The sequence below is a fragment of the Microcaecilia unicolor genome, chromosome 7 (assembly GCF_901765095.1).
Source record: "Microcaecilia unicolor chromosome 7, aMicUni1.1, whole genome shotgun sequence".
Lineage (NCBI taxonomy): Eukaryota > Metazoa > Chordata > Amphibia > Gymnophiona > Siphonopidae > Microcaecilia > Microcaecilia unicolor.
Window position 1 is genome coordinate 171756069 of NC_044037.1, and position 26844 is coordinate 171782912.

The 26844-nt window shown below is 47.6% G+C and overlaps 1 protein-coding gene across 1 annotated transcript in view; it reads right to left on the minus strand.

The window, feature by feature from the left end:
* Positions 1-26844, minus strand: part of NBEAL1 (neurobeachin like 1) — a 502828-nt gene that overhangs the window by 327904 nt on the left and 148080 nt on the right. Inside the window, 2 exon segments of the mRNA XM_030208867.1 lie at positions 4097-4216; positions 26350-26482. Coding sequence (XP_030064727.1) covers positions 4097-4216; positions 26350-26482 — 253 coding nt within the window.

The window sequence follows — 26844 nt, forward strand, 5'->3', positions numbered from 1 at the left end:
AAATTGCTGGCATCGGTCATCACGATCAACTATTGAGGAGCATCCAACGGGTCCCCACCAATTTAGGTTTGACCGGGCTAACGCTCGCAGCGGTAACCGGTGCTCCAAAGAACCCGTCTGAGGACTCCAACACGACAGCAGAGCCCTATGAAGAGGACGCATATGAGCCTTTGCCCACTAAACTACCTCTATGGATACCGGGACAAAACAACAAAGGGAGATGTCAGATCTGATCCTGTAACTGTTGAATCCGAGGCACAGAAGAAAAATGCGGCCCGAAGAGTGATCAACGAGACCCCGAGATAGTCCAGAGACTGAGTCTGAACCAACTGACTCTTGAGGGGATTGATCACCCAACCGAGGGTTTCCAAGAATTGAACAACCTTGGCTGTTACCTATAGACTCTCCTGATATGACTTTGTTCTGATCAGCCGGGTCATCCAGATAGGGATGTACTATAATGCCCTCCTTGTGCAAGACTGCTGCAACCACTAGCATACTTGGTAAAGGTCCGAGGGGCGTGGATAACCCAAAGGGCAGGGCACAGAACTGATAATACCTACCCAATACCGCAAACCGAAGGAATCTCTGGTGCTGACGGAGAATTGAAATGTGAAGATAAGCCTCAGTCAAAATCCAACGCAGTCAAAAACTCTCCTGAATGGACCGCTACAATCATCCACCGAATAGTCTCCATATGAAAAGATTGAAAACCTTGAGAATCCGATTCAGACTTTTGAGATTCAAAATAGGATGAAAGGTTTGTCTTTCTTGGGAACTACAAAATATGGATAACGCTCCGTGCCAACTCCACTTGAGGTACAGGACACACCAGCAAGAAGACTCAAAAGCTGCGCGAGGGTAACCCTGACTGCCGCTGCCTTTACCTGAGATTGACAAGGAAACTCTAAGGAAGGCATCTGGAAGAGGATGAACAAACTCTTAAAGCGTATCCTTCGCAAATAATGTCTAGAACCTACTGATCTGAGGTTATTTGGGCCCACTTCCCATAAAACGTTCGCAATCGAGCCCCTACCAGGATGAGATGGTGGATCCAGACATCATCACTGCAAAAAACTTCCCTAACCCCGAGAGCCTTGACTACTGTCCCGGGCTCCCTGATGGGTTCCCCGAAAGGGCTGAGAATGCTGGAAGAAACAAGACCTTTGTGCTCCTGCAAACCAACCAGGCTGAAATTGCCGCAAATCACACCCAACCTTTACGGCCCACTGACCAAGGATGATCCTCTGGAAACCGAGGCACCTTAGATTCTCCCAGACTCTTGACTAACTTGTCCAGCTCCTCATCAAACAACAAGGACCCTCGAAAAGGAAACTTACTGAGCTTAGACTTGGAAGCCGCATCTGCTGACCAACAACAGAGCCAGAGTGAACGTCTGGCAACCACACTAACAGCCACAGATTTAGCTGAGAGCGAATTAAGTCATACAGCATTTACGCCAAAAAGGCAGAACCCAGCTCTATCTGAGAAGCTCTGGAATCAATCAAAGAAAGGTCATCAGAAGTTCTGTCAAGAACATGTTCTGACCAACGAAACATGCCGTGGCCACCAAACCTCTACAAATGGCAGCCTGAACTGCTAAGGCGGAAATATCAAAACAATGTTTCAACAGAGACTCCATTCTATGATCGACAGGATCTTTCAACACAGTGTCACCATCCACAGGGACCGTATTCTTTTTAGTGACAGCCGAGACTACTGCATCCACTACAGGAGGCTTCAACAATGCCTTGTCCTGGTCTGGAAGAGGATACAAACGAATCACAGACTTGGCAAAACAAACGGGAGAGTCTGGACTGTCCCATTGTGCCTGAACTATGTCTCATGTCTTGATGCATAGGAAAGGCTTTACCTGACTTATGGATTCCCTACACCAACAGATCCACTGTCCATTGTACTGGCGCCACTGGCTCTTCCTCAAAATTAAGCATAGAAGAGACTAACGTGATTATCTCCTGGAGGTCCTCTTTGTGGAAAATACGGAGTACTGAGGGGTCTTCTGCTGGTAGCAAATCTTCATGAGGGGAAAAATGGTCTGCTACACCCCCAAGGTCCATGTCCTCCAAGGTATCCTCCCCTCTTCACCATGAAGAAGCTGTTCAGAATCCAAGCCATGTTCAGGAACTGTGTTCTCCTCCTCATCATCCCAAGGGCTCTTAGACAGGGAAGATGGCAGCCTTCTGGAGGACCCCGGGGTACATCGGAAGGAGAAGATGTTTGCCTCAAAAGAAAGGCTTTATACATAGCTAACACAAATTCTGGTGGAAAACCCCCCTCGGGCATTCCTCCTTGCTCACCCTGCAGCAGCTGCTGAAGTCGGGCCCAGCCTAAAGCGTGAGCCGCAGAGGCTGCTCAGAAACCACACACACCGCGAAACCAAAATGGCGGCGGGTCCTGTCAAAACAGGAACCACCGGTCTGCTGAGATTCAAATCACTCCTGGGAGGAACGACCCCGCTGTTAGCACTAGCACATGCTGAAGCTGCAGGCATGCCAGAATCAATTTGGTCCGAACCAGTCGCCAATACCGACGCCGTGCAATACTTACAAACACCAGTGGAAGACAGTCCATGGTGCTGACAAACGGAGCACTGCTTCAACTTTTCACTTATGGCTCTGTGCGCGTCCAGACTAAGAGAAGAGACAGCTGCTCCCAGCCGGCGAAAGAGCAATACCGGCAGTAACTAGGAACCAACACCGGACTCCCCGATTGGTCTCCTTTAAAAAGGTTTTTTTTGTTGTTGTTATAGTTTGCAAACAGTAAAGTAGCTCTCTCCCCTCAGCAACAGAACACCCTTCCCTTGAAGGGGCTGTTGCTATAGATTCCAAGTTAAGTACAGCTAGCCTAAGGAGGACTGCCATAGGCTGAGGGGGTGAGAGACTCGACTACCCAAGTATGGCACCCCCGAAGCACCAGAGAACCCCCACGGGCCTCAGCCTCTGTCAACAATAGTGACCCTGACGGAGCACAAATAAAGATAACAGAAAACTCCTTGTATTTCTCAAGAGAAAGAACAATTATAAAAGATAAAGGAACTACATGAAAAAAAGACTGAAGGGCTCACCACATCTACCACCTGCAGGAGACTGAGAATACTGATTCAAACTGAGGCCGGGCATGGGTATAATAGACTCATGTAAGAACCAAGTTCTCAGTCTCCACCTGATGGTAGGCATGCACAACCTATCAGTCCGGACAGATGCTAAAGAATATATGATACCCCAATACCACCCCCACAAGAACAATCCTGTAAAAACACATAAATTGGACATCATATTTTAAATATTAAACTTTGCTATACATACATGCAAGCACATATGCATTTAATGAGGACAATTCTCGAAAGTTATTCATATGAGGTAAATGACTATTTGAAATTGCTCAACCTTGCTGTGAGTAAAAGTATGGACTGATGGACCTTTGAATTAGTGCGGCTTTCAGGACCTATTGTTTATTTTGACTGCATCTGCTCTCTGCCGCCCCCTCTTCCCCCCACCAAAAAAAAGCTGCTGTCCTAGGCAGCTATCTAGTCATGTAGTCTAATAGCCAGCCCTTCCCTTAAGGCCTTTAAACACAAGAATCAGGATCAGAGAATTGGCCCTGAGCATAAGGGGGGAGCCAGTGCACAGAAGTAAGCAATAGGATTACTCTGCCCCACTTTTTACCAGCTGTAATTCCATTAGCTGCAGTACTTTGAACCATGTGCATGTGTCTATGGATATTAAAATTGCTTCTTTACTACAGTCTGTAATACATTAACATAACGGACACACTGAGGTTAGTAAATAAACCCAAGAAAAGTTGGAAAGCAACCATCTGTTGCGATTAATCCTTCAGTACACCTTGTTTGGTTGAGGAAGATACTGAAGAATGAATACAGTTATTCATTATATTCCTATCCTTCAGACCAAATAAAATCATGTATCATATCAGAAATGAAAATATACAGAAAAATATCATTAACAGTAAAAAAATGAAAAATGACATTTTATTATGATGCTCCCATTGTATTAAAATGCCTTCATAAAATAAATGAAAAACTGAGAAGAGGAATGATGCATAGGAGGATGCTTACTTCATTCATAGAGGGAAACTTGAGAGGAACAGAAATCATCTGCTGTCCATTAACATAGATATAAACAAGGCTCTGTCCGAAAGGCCTCTTCCCCGGCACATGAACAATGGCTATATGATGCTGGTTATATGTCAAAAAAACAAACAAAAAAAGAAGAAACAGTGCATGAAATTTAAAAATGTGACAAGTAAAAAACCAAGTTGCATGCTTCTAGCAGGTGTTCTCTGTGGAGAGTAGAAGTCCTCACAAATGGAGCCCAAAGGTAGGAAATCTCTCCCTTAGCTTTATTACTGTAAGAGCTTTGAGCCTGACCAGGTCTACAAAGTTGGTATACCAAACCTTCGACTTCCGCCTCTATTTTTCTATTATCTGACTCAGACTCCTACTGATGTAGGCTTTAATTTTTTTGCTCTGGATCTAAAGTACTGGTAAATATAACTTATATTTATCAGTACTTTAGATCCAGGACAAAAGTACATATCTAACCACCCCTCCCCCTCCTTTTACAAAGCCATGCTAGTGGCTGCCGGTGCAGTAATGACGACACAGTCCATTCAAAGTGAATGGGCTGTGTCGGCATTACTACGCGGTAGCTGCTAGCTTGGCTTTGTAAAAGGTGGGGGGTAAGTATAAATCATAAAATATACTATGTAATATAATGTTGTTTCTATTTTGAAGATGAAGTTGGTAGATTTTTACCAACTCTGACTCCAATTGCTTCCGACTGACTCCAACTCCACAGCCCTGAGCTTGGCTGAGCATATGTGATAGTTTTCATACACTTTCACTGAGCCTCCTCAGTTTTTTTGCAGCTTAATATGCAATACAATCCCAAAGGGAGGTGGGAACAGGGCCAGCTTCAAGACCAAGATAGAGAGGCACTGGTTAAGGGAGCCTGCCATACAGCTCACCCCTTCACAGCAGTGGGAGCAACTTGAAGGAAAGGAAAGGGGATAGGATTTGGTATGCTGCCTTTCTGTAGTTAAAATCAAAAGTGTTTATATATTACAGGTACAGGGTATGATACATACCTGTAGCAGTTGTTCTCCGAGGACAGCAGGCTGATTGTTCTCACGACTGGGGTTGACGTCCGCGGCAGCCCCCACCAACCGGAAGAAGCTTCGCGGGACGGTCGGCACGCAGGCCACGCCCACCGCGCATGCGCGGCCGCCTTCCCGCCCGTGCGCAACCGCTCCCGCCAGTTGAATGACAAGCAATAAAATATGAAACACACAACTCCAAAGGGGAGGAGGGAGGGTAGGTGAGAACAATCAGCCTGCTGTCCTCGGAGAACAACTGCTACAGGTATGTATCATACCCTTTCTCCGAGGACAAGCAGGCTGCTTGTTCTCACGACTGGGGTATCCCTAGCTCTCAGGCTCACTCAAAACAAGAACCCAGGTCAATTGAACCTCGCAACGGCGAGGGTACAACAGAAATTGACCTACGAAGAACAACTAACTGAGAGTGCAGCCTGACCAGAATAAATTCGGGTCCTGGAGGGTGGAGTTGGATTTACACCCCAAACAGATTCTGCAACACCGACTGCCCGAACCGACTGTCGCGTCGGGTATCCTGCTGGAGGCAGTAATGTGATGTGAATGTGTGGACAGATGACCACGTCGCAGCCTTGCAGATCTCTTCAATAGTGGCTGACTTCAAGTGGGCCACCGACGCTGCCATGGCTCTGACACTATGAGCCGTGACATGACCCTCAAGAGCCAGCCCAGCCTGGGCGTAAGTGAAGGAAATGCAATCTGCTAGCCAATTGGAGATGGTGCGTTTCCCGACAGCGACCCCTAGCCTGTTAGGGTCGAAAGAAATAAACAATTGGGCGGACTGTCTGTTGGGCTGTGTCCGCTCCAAGTAGAAGGCCAATGCTCTCTTGCAGTCCAATGTGTGCAACTGACGTTCAGCAGGGCGGGTATGCGGCCTGGGGAAGAATGTTGGCAAGACAATTGACTGGTTAAGATGGAACTCCGACACCACCTTCGGCAGGAACTTTGGGTGAGTGCGGAGCACTACTCTGTTGTGATGAAATTTAGTATATGGAGCATGAGCTACTAGGGCTTGAAGCTCACTGACCCTACGAGCTGAAGTAACTGCCACCAAGAAAATGACCTTCCAGGTCAAGTACTTCAGATGGCAGGTATTCAGTGGCTCAAAAGGAGGTTTCATCAGCTGGGTGAGGACGACGTTGAGATCCCATGACACAGTAGGAGGCTTGATAGGGGGCTTTGACAAAAGCAAGCCTCTCATGAATCGAACGACTAAAGGCTCTCCAGAGATGGCTTTACCTTCCACACGATAATGGTAAGCACTAATCGCACTAAGGTGATTCCTTACTGAGTTGGTCTTGAGGCCAGACTCTGATAAGTGCAGAAGGTATTCAAGCAGGTTCTGTGCAGGGCAAGAACGAGGTTCTAGGGCCTTGCTCTCACACCAAACGACAAACCTCCTCCACTTGAAAAAGTAACTCTTTTTAGTGGAATCCTTCCTAGAGGCAAGCAAGACCCGGGAGACACCCTCAGACAGACCCAACGCAGCGAAGTCTACGCCCTCAACATCCAGGCCGTGAGAGCCAGGGATTGAAGGTTGGGGTGCAGCAACGCTCCGTCGTTCTGCGAAATGAGAGTCGGAAAACACTCCAATCTCCACGGTTCTTCGGAGGACAACTCCAGAAGAAGAGGGAACCAGATCTGACGGGGCCAAAAGGGCGCTATCAGAATCATGGTGCCGCGGTCTTGCTTGAGCTTCAGTAAGGTCTTCCCCACCAAAGGTATGGGAGGATAAGCATACAGGAGGCCGGTCCCCCAATGAAGGAGAAAGGCATCTGACGCTAGCCTGCCGTGTGTCTGAAGTCTGGAACAGAACAGAGGCAGCTTGTGGTTGGTCTGAGAGGCGAAAAGATCCATCGAGGGGGTGCCCCACTCTCGGAAGATCTTGCGTACCACTCTGGAATGGAGCGACCACTCGTGCGGTTGCATGACTCTGCTCAGTCTGTCGGCCAGACTGTTGTTTACGCCTGCCAGGTACGTGGCTTGGAGAAGCATGCCGAACCGACACGCCCAACGCCACATACCGACGGCTTCCTGACACAGGGGGCGAGATCCGGTGCCCCCCTGCTTGTTGACGTAATACATTGCAACCTGATTGTCTGTCCGAATTTGGATAATTTGGCAGGACAGCCGATCTCTGAAAGCCTTCAGTGCGTTCCAGATCGCTCGGAGCTCCAGGAGGTTGATCTGCAGATCCTTTTCCTGGAGGGACCACAGACCCTGGGTGTGAAGCCCATCGACATGGGCTCCCCACCCCAGGCGAGATGCATCCGTCGTCAGCACTTTCGTGGGCTGCGGAATTTGGAATGGACGTCCCAGGGTCAAATTGGTCCGTATGGTCCACCAGAGCAGTGAAGTGCGGCAACTGGTGGAGAGGCGGATGACATCCTCTAGATTCCCGGTGGCTTGGAACCACTGGGAAGCTAGGGTCCATTGAGCAGATCTCATGTGAAGACGAGCCATGGGAGTCACATGAACTGTGGAGGCCATATGACCCAGAAGTCTCAACATCTGCCGAGCTGTGATCTGCTGAGACGCTCTGGTCTGCGAAGCCAGGGCCAAGAGATTGGTGGCCCTCGCTTCGGGAAGGTAGGCCTGAGCCGTCTGGGAATTCAGCAGCGCTCCTATGAATTCCAGAGACTGAGTTGGCTGGAGATGGGACTTTGGGTAATTTATCACAAACCCCAGCAGCTCCAGAAGTTGAATAGTGCACTGCATGGACCGGAGGGCTCCGGCCTCCGAGGTGTTCTTGACCAGCCAATCGTCGAGATATGGGAACACGTGCACTCCCAGCTTGCGTAGGTAGGCCGCTACCACCACGAGGCACTTTGTAAACACTCGTGGGGCAGAGGCGAGCCCAAAGGGCAGCACACAATACTGAAAGTGCCGTGCGCCCAGGCGGAATCTGAGATACTGTCTGTGAGCTGGCAGTATCGGGATGTGAGTGTATGCGTCCTTTAAATCCAGGGAACATAGCCAATCGTTTTTCTGAATCATTGGCAGAAGGGTGCCCAAGGAAAGCATCCTGAACTTTTCTTTGACCAGGAATTTGTTCAGGCCTCTCAGGTCTAGGATGGGACGCATCCCCCCTGTTTTCTTTTCCACAAGGAAGTACCTGGAATAGAATCCCTGCCCTTCCTGCCCGGGTGGTACGGGCTCGACCGCATTGGCGCTGAGAAGGGCGGAGAGTTCCTCTGCAAGTACCTGCTTGTGATGGGAGCTGAAAGACTGAGCTCCCGGAGGACAATTTGGAGGCAGGGAGGCCAAATTCAGGGCGTATCCGCACCGCACTATTTGGAGAACCCACTGGTCGGAGGTTATGAGAGGCCACCTTTGGTGAAAGAATTTTAACCTCCCTCCGACCGGCAGGTCGTCCGGTACGGACACTTGTAGGGCGGCTATGTTCCCATGGATCCAGTCAAAAGCCCGTCCCCGGCTTTTGCTGTGGAGGCGCAGGGGGCTGCTTAGGCGCACGCTGTTGACGGGAACGAGCGCGCTGGGGCTGTCCCTGTGCCTGACGAGGCCTTCGGGCCGGCTGGTTGTACCTACGCTTCGCAAAAGAATAGGGTGCAGCCTGCCGAGCCCGGGAAAAACGCCCGCCCGCGGGGGCGGGTGCTGAAGGCGCCCGGTGGGAGAGCTTGTCGAGAGCGGTTTCCCGCTGATGCAGTTGGTCAACCATCTGCTCGACCTTCTCGCCAAAAATATTATCCCCCCGGCAAGGGACGTCAGCCAGTCTCTGCTGGGTGCGGTTGTCCAGGTCAGAGGCGCGCAGCCATGAGAGCCTGCGCATCACTATACCTTGGGCCGCAGCACGAGATGCCACGTCACAGGTGTCAAAAATCCCCCTGGACAGGAACTTTCTGCACGCCTTCAGCTGCCTGACCACCTCCTGATAAGGCCTGGACTGCTCCGGCGGGAGCTTATCGACCAGGTCCGCCAGCTGTTGCACATTGGTCCGCATGTGGATGCTCATATAGAGCAGGTAAGATTGGATGCGGGTCACGAGCATGGAGGATTGGTAGGCCTTCCTCCCAAATGAGTCCAGAGTGCGAGACTCCCGCCCCGGGGGCGCCGAGGCGGTATCCCTCGAACTCCGTGCCCTCTTGAGAGCAGAATCCACGACCGCTGAGTCATGGGGCAACTGGGGCCGCATGAGCTCTGGGTCAGAGTGGATCCTGTACTGGGACTCTGCTTTCTTGGGAATGGTGGGGTTAGTTAGTGGTCGCACCCAGTTCCGAAGCAGCGTCTCCTTCAGGACATTGTGCAGCGGTACCGTGGAGGACTCTCTAGGTGGTGATGGATAGTCGAGGACCTCGAGCATCTCGGCCCTCGGCTCTTCCACAGAGACCACGGGAAAGGGAATGCTTATAGACATATCCCGCACAAAGGAGGCAAAGGAGAGACTCTCAGGAGGTGAGAGCTTCCTCTCCGGTGACGGCGTGGGGTCCGAGGGAAGGCCCGTAGACTCCTCTGAGGAGAAATATCTCGGGTCCTCCTCTTCCCCCCACGAGTCCTCATCCTCGGTATCGGACATTAGCTCATGTAGCTGAGTCCGGTACCGGGCCCGGCTCGACGTCGAGGCACCAAGGTCTCGGTGTCGTCGAGCGGTGGACTCCCGCGCCGGCGGGGACGGAGCTCCCTCCATCGACGTCGACGGGGACTCCACCTGCGTGGCGGTCGAGACCGGCACCGCAAGCGGCGGCGGTGTCGACAGCCCCGGCGCCGGGCTAGAGCTCGCCGGCGCCACAGTCATCGGCGCCGGGGGCGCAAGCACCCCCGACGCCGGCACAGCCTGGCGCATCAGCCCTTCCAGGATCCCCGGAAGGATGGCTCTGAGGCACTCGTCCAGGCCCGCTGCCAGGAAAGGCGGTGGGGCCGGTAAGGGTGTCGGTGCCAGAAGCTGCTGGGGGCCAGGAGACGGCACCGAGGTGCCGGAACCCCGACGCGTCGGTACCTCCACCACCGACGGAGATCTCTCCTCTCTGCGATGACGCTTCGGCGTCGACTCCTCTTCAGGGTGCACCGAGGGCTCCCGGTGACGGCGCTTCTTATCTTTTTTCCGGTGCACGTCACCGGCGCCGGAGGGCATGGAGGAGGAGGAGGTCGATCCCCCTCGGTCTCGAGGTACCGGGTCCGACAGGGTTCGGTCCCGTGGCTCACGAGTTGAGGGAGTGACCGGGGCCGACTGCCCACGCGGCCTCTCAACCCCACTCTCACCGGCGGACCGGCGGGCCAACGGGACCTGTTCTCCTGGGGTCGCTGCCATCGGTGCCGATGTCTCGGGCATCGATACCGGTACCGAAGAACCGGCCTTCGATACCGATGCCGTCGAGGTCGACGTCGAGGGGCCGGCGCAAGTTCCAAAAAGACGGTCCCGCAGAACTTGCCTCGCAACCTGAGTCCGTTTCCGGAGACCGAGACACAAAGCGCACGACTTGAGATTGTGCTCCGGCCCGAGGCACTGGAGGCACCAAGCGTGGGTGTCGGTCTGCGAGATCGGCCGGCCGCAGCGACCACACTTCTTAAATCCACTCGGGACCTTCGAGGACATCGACGGAAAAATCGCGTCGGCGAAGTCAAAGTCGGCAATGGTGGCTAAAATCACACCACGAAAAAATCAACCGACCGAGCGGCCACTAGGCCGCAACGTGGCGTCCCCGCTAGAAAGCGAGGGAAAAAGGGGAGCGCGTGCTCCACACGCGCAAAAAATTTCTTTTTTTTTTTTTTTTTTCTTTAAAACAATACAAACAAAAACCGAGGGAACCGAACGGTCCAAGCGACGATCCGCGTAAACGCGGTCGAAAATCCGGCGGCTGAACAGAGAGAGAGGCAAACGCACCACTCTCTCAGTCGCGGAAAAAAAGTAACTGGCGGGAGCGGTCGCGCACGGGCGGGAAGGCGGCCGCGCATGCGCGGTGGGCGTGGCCTGCGTGCCGACCGTCCCGCGAAGCTTCTTCCGGTTGGTGGGGGCTGCCGCGGACGTCAACCCCAGTCGTGAGAACAAGCAGCCTGCTTGTCCTCGGAGAATTATTTTGTGCCTGGGGCAATGGATGGTTAAATGACTTACTCAGAGTCACAAAGAGCTACAGTAGTTTAATAGTTTATATCATTTAATATACAACTGTTCATACAGGCCAGAGTGGTTTACAATTTAAAGTAAATAGGAAAAGAATGTCAATAAATAAAGCAAAAACCCACATACACCAGAAGGAATTGAACCCAGTCCCACTGCACTAACCATTAGGCTATTCCTCCACTCCACTTTTAAAAGGCAAAAACAGGCACTTCTTTATAAAAATGCTGCTCTGCAGAAAAGTAATCCAGTGGGGTAAGAGAGGGAATGGGATTTGGATTTAGTTCATGTCTTTTTCAGTATAATGTTGCATTTATATCCCACATTTTCCCACCTCTTTGTAGGCTCAAGGTGAGTTACACATAGGTAAACAGGTATTTTCCTGACCCCAAAGGGCCTAAATCAAAGTTTGTACCTTAGGCAATGGAGGGTCAAGTGACTTGCCTAAGATAACAAGGAATTGCTGGCTGGCTGGAACAGATGCTGAGGTCAGGGGCTGAGAATGGTACTGGATGCTATGGAACAGAGTTGGGCTGATGCTGGCACTGGAAGGGGGCTCATGCAAGGAGGGGTCTGGAGCAGGAAAGCGGCTATTTGCAGGGTTGAGGCTGAAAGGGAACTAACGCTAACAGATGTTAGGGTCAAGGTGGAAGAAATGGACAAATATTGTGGGGAAAACAAGAACATATGTAGGAGAAGGATAAGAGGCAGGGAATATGGATGGATGCTGGGGTCAGGAGAAGAAAAGGCAGGGTTAATGACTAAAGTAGATGGGTGGGTACAGGGGAAGGGAAGCAGGAAGCCAATACTGGGGTCGTGAAGTTGCAAGAAAGCAGAGACTTACTTAGGAGGAGATTCTAAGATTGGGTAGAAGACCAGATAAAGAAAGACTCTAAGATTTGCTGAGTATGGAGAGTGCATACTCGGGGTTTGAGTGTGATTATGAGCGAGGACTCAGACTGGGTAGGATGGAAGGGTGGAAACTAAGAAACTGACCAGGAATTAGGAGAGCAATGGGAATTAGGTGATTGGATGAGGGGCATAAGGAAGGCTGTGGGACTGAGTACAGAAATATTTAGTGCTGGCCAGTGAAGTTTATAGTGGCCAAAAATAGGCATGCTATTTGGGCGGCCCAATTTGGTCACCAAACTTAGTCAGCAATGCACTGAATATTTGCAGATAGCCAGTTCTATCACGCGATGTAGCCGGTAGTCGCTATGTGCTGACCGTGAATACTGAATGGGAGACAACCGGCTATCTTCCGCTGAATATTCGCAGATAGCCAATTAAGTGCTATTAAACCAGCCAGGAGCTGTTCCTGGCCGGTTAAATAGTACTGAATATCAGGGGGGACATGTTTTCCCCAAGATCCATTTAGCTCACCTTTAGTGGCCTAGGTAAGGCTCTATCAGGGCAGTTTAAAAGTATGTCTACTCAGATTGGGAAGTTATTGGCTACCATGTCTGTCCAAGAAATTGACTTGCTTAAACAATTAAGAAAGATTAGACTCGGATAAGTGGGGGAAAGGAATTTCACGGATATATGGACACCTCAGGGGGCAGAGTTTTATGAAAATGACCTATATGGAGGCATGGGAAAAGGACTTGAATCAGGATGTTTCGGAGGCAGAATGGAGGAGGGTATGCTTGGAAGTCAAGAAAGCCTCGGTGTGTGTGCTTATTAAAGAAAATGCGTATAAAGTGCTGAGCAGATGGTATTATACACCTGATAGAATTAAAAGAATGTTCCCTGAGGCTTCTGATAGCTGTTGGAGATGTGGAAGGGAGACGGGAACTTTTTTTCATATTTGGTGGGGGTGCAGTTTGATTCAACCTTATTGGAAAGAAATAACGGATAGGTTGTCTAAAGTTCTAGAAGGTACTTTTTCCATGTAATCCTAAATGGTGCCTCCTGGGGTGGGGGAACCAGAGGGGAAAAAGATGGCAACAGAGATTCAAGAGAATGGGGTTAGCCGCCGCAAAAACCACTATTGCAATGCATTGGAAAAAGTCCGCTGGGCCAACTGTAGGTAATTGGGCTGAGAAATTTAAAACTATTATAGAGTTGGAAAAATTGACTGATAAGCGTAAGGGGAGATATAATCCAGAGGCACCTGAATGGATTCATCTAACAGATATTGAGGGGGTTTAGGGGGGTTTGGGCTGTTGGGGGAATCAGTTGTTGAGGGGTTAGTGGGGGGTGGGGGAGGGGGGAAGGGTGGGGGAATAGGGGGGATAAAAGGGTTATACGCATAATGTTAAAATAAAAATTAAATTGTTGCATTGTCATGTGCTGGAGCCAATGGCTCGTTGTTATGTTTGAGATGTTATTTCAATAAAAATTCAAAGTTAAAAAAAAGAAAGAAAGAAAGATTAGACTCTTCAGACCTGAAGGTTGAGAAAATGTCTTCAGATGAAGCCTTGTTAGTTAAAGGTAACACTGCTTTGAATAGGAAAGTGGAGAACTTGGAAAATCTAAGTAAAAAAAATCTGTCTCAAACCTTCCTAAATTTGATCTGATTTCAGCAAAGGAGATGTTCAAATGTATATGGCTGATTACTTGATACTACCTTTGGATTTTTTGCCTCCTAGTACTCAGGCTATTTTTATCTTCTTGCTTCTCCTAAAGGAGAGCTTCCTAGTCAGGACCCTAAATGGGGTCACAACTTATATAGAAACACTGAAAAATGTAGGCAGATAAAGTCCATATGGCCTATCCAGTCTGACCATCCATGTCATCTACTCTCCCTATTACTCCCTTAGAGATCCTATGTACTTGTCCCAAACTCTCTTGAATTCAGATACTGTTTTTGTCTCCATCACTTGCACCAGGAGGCCATTCACCTTCATCCTATGCCCCCTCATTCCAAAGTTTCCTTTCAACTGGGATTTGCCTCCTGTGCATTTATACTACACTAGCCGTTAAGCCCGTTAAAACAGGCGAGTATTGGTATGGGGATATAGCTAAGTGCTACTCACTATTCTGTGTGTTGTTGAATATAAAGCACATAAATAATATCTCTGCTAAAATTGTGTGCAGAACCTTGAGACTTAAAAAGTAGCCCGGGTTAGTGGAGTTTTTTTGCCCAATGATAGAACCGCTGCGTGAGTTATCTCATAAAACTCTGTATAACCACGCACTAAACCACCAGTATTATACCAATGGTTTCTGAGGGCTTTTCTCCATCTTACCCAATGAGTATTGCGACCAACAGTTAATTCTGGCTGGAGCTGTTTATTTGATATTCCAAGGCCCCCTCCCCTCACCTCTGCAAGGCCCCCTGCCCTCCCTCCTTCCCTGCCAGCTCCAAGGCCCCCCTCCGTCCCTCCCAACTCCAAGGCCCCAGTCCCTCCCCCCCAGCTCCAAGGCCCTATTCCCTCCAAGCTGCAAGGGCCCCCCTCCTGTTACGTTCCTCACCTGATTCCAAGCCTGCGCGTCTGATTTGCCGGCGAGGTGCGGTCCGGCAGAGCTAGCCGGCTTTTTGATGTTTCTCCAGGATGGGTCGGTTTCAGTTTCCCAAGTCTGGCAGCCGTCATCCAGCTTAGAGCACAGGCAGTGGCCATCTTGTATAAACGAGATCAGGAAGGAACTCCATATTTGGTCTTGGGAGGATCTCCTATGGAGGTAGCCATGTTGGCTTCACCTGAGTTTGGTTTGCTCAAATTTCTTCACTATTTAAAGCACTGCCTCCAGGCCTTCATTGCTTCAGCCTCATTTGTTCTGAGGAGTTGCTGTCGGAGTCCTGTTCACTGACTTCCTTCTGTTCCTGTTTTTCCTGTGTATCAGACCTTGGCTAGTTATCTCGGATTTCGCTTGTTTGCTGCCTGCCTTGACTCTGGACTGATTTGACTATTAATTTGCCTGTTGGAGTACTGGTTCTGGACTGTGTCTGTTTCCTGCTATCCTGGTCAGTGGCTGTGCAACCCCGCCGGTTCCTGAAGTCCTGGTGGCCGCCTGCAGCTGGGGGCTCAACTCCCGGTGAACGGTGGTCGCTTCCCAGGTGAAGCTAGGGGTTGTCTGGCTGCCTGACCGATTGCGGTGTCACTCCATCTCTGCCGTGCTCAGTCGGGGCACAGGGGCTCACCACTACCAGGTCATAACACCTCCGTCCCTTCCAGCCAGCTTGAAGGCCCCCTTCTGTCCCTCCCTCCCAGCTCCAAGGCCCCCCCTCCTACTGACCTCCCATGTCCAGCATCCTCCCTCCTTCCCTGCCAGCTGCAAGGCCCTCTGTCCCTCCCAGCTCCAAGGCCCCCCTCCATCCCTCTCTCCCAGCTCCAAGGCCCCCCTCCTTCTGATACCTCCCATGTCCAGCATTTCTCCTGTCCTCCCCTCCCTCCCCCCCCCCCCAAGGTCGCCGCCGCCCCTCGCCCCCGAGGTCGCCGCTACCGGTCCCCCCCCCCCCCCCAGAGTCACCGCCACCACCCCTCCACCCGGGCCGGGCCCTCTGTTCGCCACTGAACTTACAACGCCGAAACCGCAGCAGGCAGATCAGCTAAGCTCCCATCGGCCTTCCTTCTCTGCCTGTGTCCCGCCCTGGTGTGACGTAACGTCGGCGAGGGTGGGACACAGGCAGGGAAGGAAGGCCGACAGGAGCTCAGCTGATCTGCCTGCTGCGTTTTCGGCACTGTAAGTTCAATAGCGAAGAGAGGGCCCGGGCCAGATGGAGGGGGAGGCGGCGGTGACTCCGGGTGGGGGAAGCGGTAGCGGCGACCTCGGGGGGAGCGGTAGCGACCTCGGCGGTTCCCTCCCTCCCCTTCACGCAATTTCCCTCTCTGTCCCGCCCCCGTCATCACGTATTGACGCGGGGGCGGGACAGAGAGGGAAGTCTCTACTGTGCATTTGCGGGTAAGTACGGTCACTCGCAATTTATATGTTTGATAGGTATTTAAATGTGTCTATAATATCTCCCCTCTCCTGCCTTTCTTCCAAAGTATACATATTGAGATCTTTAAGTCTGTTCCCATATATTTTATGACAAAGAGCACTGACCAGGTGCATCACTATTCTGCACCTCGGGGGGGGGGGGGGGGGGGGGAGGGTGTCACATACAATTTTATTTCACCACTAAAATGTGGTCACAAAGGGGCGCTTTTACCAATGGGCAAAAGGGGAAGCTGTCACAGGGTCCAGCCCACAGGAGAATGTCTATCAGATCTTCAGCCCCCCCCCCTCCACCTCGCCACAGCTGTGCCTCTGAAACAGGGCCTGTGATAGCAAAGAGAAGGAACCGGGCCTAGCACCATCAGCAATTTCAGTACCAACAAGCCTTCGAGCTCATATGTTCAGGACGGCTCTCCTGGTGCCACTCCTTCTGATACTTCCGTATGCATCAGAGGAGAGAAAGAGAGAGGAAGGAGGAGAATGAAAGGAAAAAAAAAGAGGATATGCACATGGATGAAGAGGAGGGGAAGGAAAGTGGCAAAATGCTGCATGTGGATATAAGGAATAGGTAAAAGTTAGATCTTCTGGATTCAAGCTATACCTACTACAATCAGGTACACAAAAGATATGGTTTTTACTTATGTGCTACTCTGGATACTTCTGCCTTGGATGCAGGGCTCTAACTTGCCCTGCTCTACCCCAGATCCTGTGGCTGCTCAGGCCATTTCTCCATACAGCGCAAACAAGAACAAAAACCCAACAGCAGAGTAGACAAAAATGGCTGAAGATCAGTGCTTCAATATGACTCGATATGGACAGTGTTTTAGTGACAGAGCCTGTGCGTCAGGAGTCTACAACTGTGACTGTCACACAGAAAATATAGGTATAGAGACAAACTAGATCTACATCATATATATAAACCTTTCTTGGTGGAAAGATTCAAAGGCAAATATCACCAGCTGTGTATCCAGCTTATCATTAACAAGTGCATCTAGTGATACTCCCACCAAACACACATGACCTTCCCTCATAAGGCTGTAAATGCAGCCTTGTAAATTTCACAGCTCCTATTAAATCATCGAACTAACTCTATCTACTATAAATTAAATATTCGCCAAATATGGCTTTCAAAAAACAAGATAAAACTCTTAGTATAAAATGTTTCCTCTATATAGTACAGAGAAAAAACATTTTGTCTAAAGCAAGTTCTTACAATTACATGTCTGTCTATCCTTTTTCAAATCATATTAATATTGTCTAAAACTAAAATAATAATTGAAGAGGTGAAATATCAGGTTGGCCAAAAAACATCTGCAACTTTTTATGATGGCAAAACAAAACTAGGCAACTTAGGGAAAAGATTACGTCTAAAAGGACAACGCTTATGTGGAAGAGGTGTTCTCTGAAGGTAGCAGTTCACCACACATAATTGGGTATATGACCAGGCAGGGGGCTGAGAGGAATGTATGTTACAGGATTCCATAACGGCTTGAATCTTTTACTAAGTATATTTATTTTATTTATTGGATTTTATGTAGGACTCCCCTGTGCTGTGGCAATCCCATAGCTGCTTTAAAAGTTCCCAACGGTCAGGTTAACAGTAGAGAAAGAACAATTCTCAAGAGGAAAAGAGTAGTTGTGTAACTGGTGAACTATTGTCTTCAGAGAACACCTGTTGAAAGGTAAGAAATTCTACATTCTTAAATGACAAGTAGATTCACCAGCCACACAGTTAGAAGATCCTAGGCTAAGGGATGTCTTCAACACAAATAAGGGAAGAACAATCAACAGGTAAAAAAAAAAAAAGTTTTAGATGGAAGGATCCTCTTTTTTTCTTTAAGCACTAAAACACTAGGGAAGACAAAAATCATAAAAATAGGCCTGAGGAAGTAAGGAATGATGCTCTACCATTGTAAAGACTGAAGAGGGTGGACAGTTATATGAATGTGTGAACTGAACTCTATGTTGTAGGCTTGTAAATCTCTTCAGTGAAAGTAAACTTCAGACTGGCAATTAATGTCACCATGGCTCTAACTTGCAGGGCCCCGACATGCCATTCTCAGGTCAACCCTGCCCAGACATAACAGAAAGAGATACAATGCACTACCCAAAAAGAAACGGTAAGCTCAACATATTGTTAGGTCTTTAATAAAAGGTTAAAAGAAACAAACTGAATGAACTTTCTAAGGGTTTGAGTCTGCTCTAGACAGAAAGTCTTGCAAGCCAAAGCGTGGAAAACTGTTTCACTGTTACTGACATATTGTCTAGAGAAAAATGCTGGTTGGATGGAAATCCAAGACTACCTTTGACAGGAATTTGGACACATGTAAAGCACCATAATATAATGAAATTTAGTATAAGGCAGATAAGTACTGGAGCTCAATGACTATCAGGCTTATTTTCGAAAGAGAAGGACGCCCATCTTTCGACACAAATCAGAAGATGGACGTCCTTCTCACAGGGTCGTTCAAATCGGTATAATCGAAAGCCGATTTTGGACATCCCCAACTGCTTTCCGTCACAGGGACGGCCAAAGTTCAAGGGGCCGTATCGAAGGCATAGCGAAGGCGGGACTTGGGCGTGCCTAACACTTGGACGTCCTCGGCCCATAATCAAACGAAACAAGGACGTCCCTGACGAACACTTGGGCGACTTTACCTGGTCGCATTTTTCTTACGACCAAGGCACAAAAAGGTGCCCAAAATGACCAGATTTCCACCGGAGAGAATTGGGGATGACCTCCCCTTACTCCCCCAGTGGTCACTAACTCCCTCCCACCCTCAAAAAATATCTTTAAAAATATTTTTTGCCAGCCTCAGATGTCATACTCAGGTCCATCACAGCAATATGCAGGTACCTGGAGCAGTTTTAGTGGGTGCAGTGCACTTCAGGCAGGCAAACCCAGGCCCATCCCCCCCACCTGTTATGTTTGTGGAGGAAACAGCGAGTCCTCCAAAACCCACAACAAACCCACTGTACCCACATCTAGGTGCCCCCCTGGCGTACAGTTGTGGGTAGTGGGTTTTGGGGGGGGTACTAAAACTAAGATGTTTTGAGCTAGACCTGTTTTAATAACAACTAAGCCACAAAAAGTGCCCTAAATGACCAGATGACCACTGAGGAAATAAAGGAATGACCTGCCCAGTGGTCACTGACCCCCTCCCACCCCACCCCACCCCCAAAGATGTAAAAGAAACAGTACATACCAGCCTCTATGACAGTCTCAGATGTTATAGCTAATCCTATTAGAGCAGCAAGAACGTCCCTGGAGACTCGAGTAGCCTAGTGGTCGGTGCAGTGCACCATAGAAAAGGGGACCCAGACCTATAATCCACACCGTTACACTTGTGATGGAATGTGTCAGCCTTCCAAAAACCTACTGCACCCACATATAGGTGACATTTGCAGATGTAAGGCTTATTGTAGTGGTGTATAGTTGGGTACAGTAAATTTTTAGAGGGTTTTGGAAGGCTCACCATACAATATAGGGGTAAAGGTGAGATATGTACCTGGCAGTATTATGTGGAGTACACTGCAGTGCACCCTAGGTGCCCCATTGCTCTGCTAGGATGTCTGTGTGGCTAGTCTACTAAGAACGTAGGCTCCGCCTACACCCCAATGGCTTGATTTTGTGTGTTTTTCACTTGGATGTTTTTTTTTTTAATGGACCAAATAGATAAACGCACAGAGAACAAAAAGATTTAGAAAACAGCCATTTTTGAAAAAAAGAGAGATGTCTTGCTGTTCTGAAAACGGCTCTATTTCCCACTTGAATTTTGGACATTTTGAGCAGAATGTCTAAAGTCTTAGACATCATATCGAAAATGCCCCTCTGTATAACCCAGGTGGCCATTTGAGTGACAGCTGATGGTTTAAGACTGATCCTTGGCAAAGCTGTAGATGCTTCCGGTTCAGAATATACACATTTTGTCAAGTCCAAGCGCTTGGAGTTCTGCTATGCAGTGAAGACTCTGCTTTGAACTTGAAGAATGGATGCTGCAAAATCAAAAGTAGAAGAAAATACTTATCTTAAGCAGGGCTTTTTTTGAGGGGGTACTTAATACCGGCACCTTTTCCATTGTCTGCTAAAACTGACCTGTGGATCCCAAGTTTTAAAGAAAAAGTTCAGGCTCTATACACAGTGGTGTTCCTGGCTTGGATGGCACCCGGGGCGGAGCGCCAATGCGCCCCCCCCCCCCCCCCCACCGCTGCTAAATTACACCTTCCCTCCCCCTCCGGCGAAATGACACCCCCCCAGGTGCACGCCACTGGGGGGGGGGGGTGCCGCGGCGCGCGCCTGCTCAGAGTTCGCTAAACTTCGCTTCAGCTCCCTCTGCCCCGGAACAGGAAGTAACCTGTTCCGGGGCAGAGGGAGCTGCAGCGAACGAGCGACGAAGTTTAGCAAACTCGGAGCAGGTGCGCGCCGCGGCACCCCCCAGCGGCATGCACCCGGGGCGGGGCGGACGGCCCCCCCCCTTGGTACGCCACTGTCTACACACCAATTCAGTCTTGTCATAGATTCTGTAACTGGTTGCAGGGGGCTGTTATGGGGTGGGTCCCTCAGTGATCACCCCACTCCTGAAGGGTGGTCTAGTATTTCAGTACCAACTCCTTTTTTTGCTAGAAAAAACGCACTGATCTTAAGAGAAAGACATCTGTTGGAGAAAAAAACAATTGGTGGAAGAATGGAGCACAGAAACTGATGAATGGCAAAAATATCACAAAATATTGATGAAAACCAAAGGAACTATGTTGAGTAATACAAGAAAATCATTTAGCCAAATGGCTATGGGGGTGAAAAAAAACCCAGGAGGCAGCCACAGACTCTGAAGTGTACAAGCAAACTGAGCTGATAAGAAAAGAACCTCAAGACTACTGCAGAGTCTGCTACAACATGGGAAGCCCCTACATGCTCTGTAAAGACTTCAAGACTTTAAATGAGGACTGTAGGAAATGTTTTGCTCAGTTCCACATGACCCCGTAGGGTAACAAGTGAACTGCCTGTTTTGAAATATATATGAAAATGTGTATTTTGATGGAAATTTTGTAAATTTGTTGAACTATAGAAAAAAAACCATATACAATATCTACAAAAATAGTATAGCAGAAAAATCTGGAAACAGTATAGTTCGCTGTCTCCCAGTTTTATTAACTGCCTAATAAGCTCTTATATAGGTCTACAGTCAAAATTCAACACATTGGACATTACTGGACTCATTTAATGAATCAGTTTACTTAGGGATAAGAATTCTTTGCTGTTCGTAGATTCCAGAATATTAAACCACACTGGATGGTCCTTTAGAGTAACAAAATTAAGCAGTGCTTTTTTTGTAGGAAAAAAGGTACCGGTACTCAATATGGGTGGGGTCACCATCTATGGGTCAACCCCCTATGGTAGCCACACCCCTTATATCAGCCGTGGCGCATATAAGCAGTATCCTTAAAAATACTATACCAGTATAGGAGCAAAAAATAACTTGTGATTTTTTTTTCATTATAAATAATTTCTATAAGCTGTTACAGCTCTAGTATACCCAGTGCAAAATAAGACAGCAGATGTAAATTCTCAAATTAGACATCTTCCAAACACTAAATGAAAATAAGATGATTTTTTTCTACCTTTGTTGTCTGGTGACTGTTTTTCTGAACATGTTGGTCCCAGTCTCTGATTCTGAGGCTCTTTATCTGATTCCTTAACTCCGTTTCCAGGGTTTCCTTTCCATTTATTTCTTTACTTTCCTCCTTCATTTCTTGCCCTACTTCCATAGGTAAAAGCTTGGTTCTCTGCGGATTTGACTGGAAGAGGTATAGAGTGGATCCAGCTTTTGCCTATCATCCATGTGCAGATTTTCTCCTCTTTTCACTTTCCCTCACCTTATCAGTATGCATGTCCTTCCTCTCTCTATCCACATCCAGCATTTTTCCTCTCTCCCCCTCCATCCATGTCCACCATTTCTCCTCTCTCCTCTCCTCCATGTTCATCTCACTTCTTCTCTCTTCCCTCCCCTCCATCCATGTCCAGCATTTCAACTCTCTCCCCTCCCCTCCATCCATTTCCAAAATTTCTCCTCTCTCCCCTAAATCCATGTGCATCTCCTCCTCTGTCTTCTCTCCCCTCCACCCATGTCCAGCATTTCTCCTCTCTCCCTCCACTCCATCCAAGTGCATCTACGTCCTCTGTCTTCCCTCCCCTCCACCCATGTCCAGTATTTCTCCTCTCTCCCTTCCCCTCCAACCGTGTGCATCTCTTTCCTTCCCTCCAACATTTCTCCTCTCTTCCCTGCCCTCCACTCCATCCATGTCCAGCATTTCTCCTCTCTCCCCTCCATCCATGTGCATCTCCTTCCTGTCTTCCCTCCACTCCATTCATGCCCAGCAACTCTGCTCTCTTCCCTGCCCTCTCTTCCCATCCATGTCCAGATTCTCCTCTGCCCTCCCATCTGTGTCCAGAGATTCTCCTCTCTCCCCTGCCCTCCATGTCCAGCGATTTTCCTCTGCCCTCCCCTCCCATCTATGTCCAGCGATTTCTCCTCTCTTCCCTCCCCTCCATGTCCAGCGATTCTCCTTTGCCCCCTATCCTCCCCCTCCAGTAACTCGCCCAAGGCCTCCACCTGCTCCCCTTTTAAGCCCCCATCGGGTTCCAGCGCCCCAGCCCCACCTGCCCGCCCTTAGCTTCCCGACAGCCCTGCTTTCTGTTCCAACCCCCCCCCCCCCCACCTTTAAATCATTTATTTTTTTTTACGTGAAGTCGCAGCGTGTTAGTGAGAGGACCAGGCTCGCCTCCTCCTGCCTTCCCTTCGTTCCCTCTCAATGTCCCGCCCTCGCGGAAACAGGAAAGCACGTCACAGGAAGGTGGGACACTGAGAGGGAATGAAGGGAAAGCAGGAAGAGGCGAGCCTGGTCCTCTCACTAACGCCAGCACTGCAATGTCACGTTAAAAAAAAGATTAAACGCGTCGAGGGCTGCAGGAACGGAAAGCAGGGCTGGGGAGCTAAGGGCGGGCCGGTGAGCCTAGGAAAAAAAGGTGCCGGTACACTGTACCGGCACAAAAAAAGCACTGAAATTAAGTATATAAAAATGCAGGCTACAGACTGAATTTTAAAAATAAAAAATATTTCACCTTCTGGTTACCTAGAGGGCCCTGTTTACTACGCAATGTTACAGGCATGTTAGCGTCTTTAACGCGTATTAACCGTGTACGCGCCGACAATATCCCTATAGGCGAGTACACGGTTAGCATGTGCTCTAACTGTATGCGCATTAAAAATGCTAATGCGCCGTAGTAAACAGGTCCCCTAATTTTTCAATTCTCCAAATTTACAGCATACACATATGCAGTTGTGTGCAAAACTTTAGGAACCCTGGTTCAAATTGGATGTATCAATGAATCCCTAAGTGAACAAAACTAAAAAAAATAAAAATGCAGCGATGAATCAATTGGGTATGCATACTTTTGCACCTACCATATTCACATTCTGAATCCGTAAAAAGCTACAAACAGTAAGTATGCATTAAAATTTGCAGGAAGATACTGTGCTTAACTTTATACCATGTAAAGGTTGTGTCCGCTTCTTTTCACTTAGGGATTCATTGAAACATGCAATTTCATCAGGTGTGCCTAAACGTTTGCATACAATTGTACATATATACAGACATGCACGAAGAGAGGACAATAAAGACAAACTTTTATTGTTTTGATATATACTTATATTGAATTTATATATACTTATATTATATAAACAATATATACTTATATTTACTTTATTGGCTCCCCTTGCTTGTATGTATGCCTACGCTCTACAGCTCATCATCCTGCTGCACTGATATCTTCTGTATCTGTGCTTTACAGCTTATCATATTGTTGCATTATTTTCTACTTCCTACAGCATGATTGATATATATTTATCTATGAGTTAGGGTTAGGGTCCACTCATTCATCTATGTGTTCTAGATACTTACACCAACTCTAATATTATTTCCCTCTCAACTGGTTTAGCAGTCATCTTTACTGATTTGGATACACTTTCCATACTTAAGTGCTAAATAATGTAATTTAGCAGGAGAGAAAATGCAAAAATTATACAAGGATGTTTAACAAATTTTAGGGCTTCCACAACAGTTATCTGCTGCTACACATCATGTTGATTGTAACCACAGAAAGGTGGCATATCAAGTCCCATCCCCTTTCCTTTGTATATATATACTTTTTTTTGTCTTTTACAGCTGTGTAATTGATAAAGTAATTTGCTTATATAAACATGACTGGAGTAGAACTGATTATCCTCCAGACTGCTAGGAAAATTCTCATCAATTTTTGGGTTCTTCCCCACTAATTCAATATTGAATGCTACCTATTGCAGGTTTGTTTCAAAGCAGTGGTTTTCAATCCAGTCCTCAAACACATCCAGTTGGATTTTTAGACTCTCTCTGTACCCCAAAGCGGGTTACAATGTAAAAATAAATAATTCAAAAACTTACATAGCAATACAAAAACATAAAACCATTAAATTTTAAAATCTAACATTTCGCTGCTAGAGGAGCCAGGTACTAACTAGAAACAACAGAGAGCACCAGAAAACAAAGTAATCCAAAAAGGAAATTCCAAAGTTGACTGGAAGTTCACCTAAACATTCGATACAAGCAATATCCATTACTGAGGGATAGTTTCCATTAGGTGCTGATAATTTAATAATCTCTTTCATCCATCAGTTTGCGATAGCTCAATATGAACAAGTATAAGGTTGTTCAAGTTAGTTCCTCTTCTTGTATTATTTGATTACAAGACTCCTGATGCAGGCCCTCTGGCCAAAACACAGCTAGTGTCGAGTTGTTAATTAAGCACCATTCAGAGACTATTGAGGATTTTATCGCATCATTGGCTTTCCTGATTCTATAGCTACCTCAGGTGAAACATGGCCATGTTGGGCATATTTTTATAAATAAACTTTAGAACCTTTTTTGGATTATTTTCTTTCCTGCTGCTATTATTTCTAGTCATAGTGGATATCCTGAAAATCTGATTGCCTAGGAGTAAACAGATGACTGGGGTGAGAACTACTTCATTAAAGACTAGAAATCCTTGCAAACACCTAATATACCCTGCAGACAAAGCAGATAGAGGTCATACCTGAAACAAGTGGTTCAAAAAAACAGCTAAAATGACGTACTAATGATCAGCATCACTGTTGTAAAGTTCCAAATCTATGCTAATTCAACCATTTTTTTTGTATTCAGTAAAACTAGTGGAACCATGCCTGTTTCCTCAACAATGAAATGGGCCCTAGGTAGGCTGTCCTGTAAGCTTTTTTTTTTCTCTCTCCCCTGCCCTCCCCTCCATGTCCAGTGATTCTCCTCTTCCCTGCCCTCCCATCCGTGTCCTGCGATTCTCTCCTCTACTGTCCTCCCATCCCATCCATGTCCATCAATTCTCCTCTGCCCTGCCCTCCCCTTCCTTCCTCCCTCCCTCCCCTTGATGTCTTACGATTCTCTCCTCCCCTCAATTTGTACCTGAACGTTCTCTGGCTGGCTGGTACTGGCTTCTGTTCCATTTGTAACATCCCTCTTGACGTCAGCTCACCTCCAGCGTTCCCTTCCCTCTCATTGTTCCGCCCTCTGATGTCATTAAGTTTTGACGCGAGGGCAGGGCAATGAGTGGGAATGGATGTTACGAACCCAGCCATCCAGACGTAGAACGTTGGAGGTGCAAATTATTATACAGGATATGAATGCATGTTACCAGACTTAACCCCAGAAATTAAGACTATTTTCATACACTATTTTCCTTGTAGTCACACTTAATAGGGCTGCAGTTCGATTAAAATTTTAATCGCGATTAAAGGTATGTTACCCCCTCACCCCACTACACACACACATACTGCAGCTCCTTGTGATTCTTGGAAAGTCACTTAACCCTCCATTGACCAGAGTTACAAGGAGCTGCAGTGGAAAACAATACCTTTAACTAAATGCAGACTTTAAAAAAATTAAAGTAATAAAAAGATAAGAAACATAAAATACAACTTGAAAAATTACAAATTAAATAATCTAAAACGGCATGCAGAATAGCTATAAACAACTTTACAGTTTTTACAGCCTACTTCAGAAAAGCAAACCTAATACAGAGAGAAAAACGTTTAATCCATTTTGTTTTCTTTTATAATAGAGGACGTGAATATTTGTAGCTGTATGAACTTTTATACACTGTTCTCTGTGAGAGCACAGAAACTGCACAAAGGTCTTACCCAAAGGGAATCACAGAAACAATGCTCTGGCAACATAACAGCTGCATATTCTTTCTTTGTGCACACTGCCACCACTAGCATACCAGAAGATGTGATGAAGGCTTCAAACCCAGTACCATTCCCTGTAAAAAAGCTATAAAAGAACGCAACACAAGTATGTTTTAGTGTTTTATATATAAAGAAAGGTTTATCAAATGGCATTAAATGTCTGAGAAATTCAGTTGCATTTTTACATATGTCCCTCACAATAAATTCTAAACAGAATAAGTTGAATCAAAATGGCCAAGTGGATTTCTTGGCTTTCAAAGTTTGGGAGGGATTTGGTGGAGACCATAGTGGCCAATTATCTCATAGGAAATGCAAGGAGGGAGAGTGGATAGCCTGAACATTGGATTTGGTGAGGTCCTCCAGAATAGATTTGGGAATATACTATTCAACTGAGAAGTTCTGAGAGACGAGGACATTTCTCTGGTAAGTGAACACTATTTTGCTTTG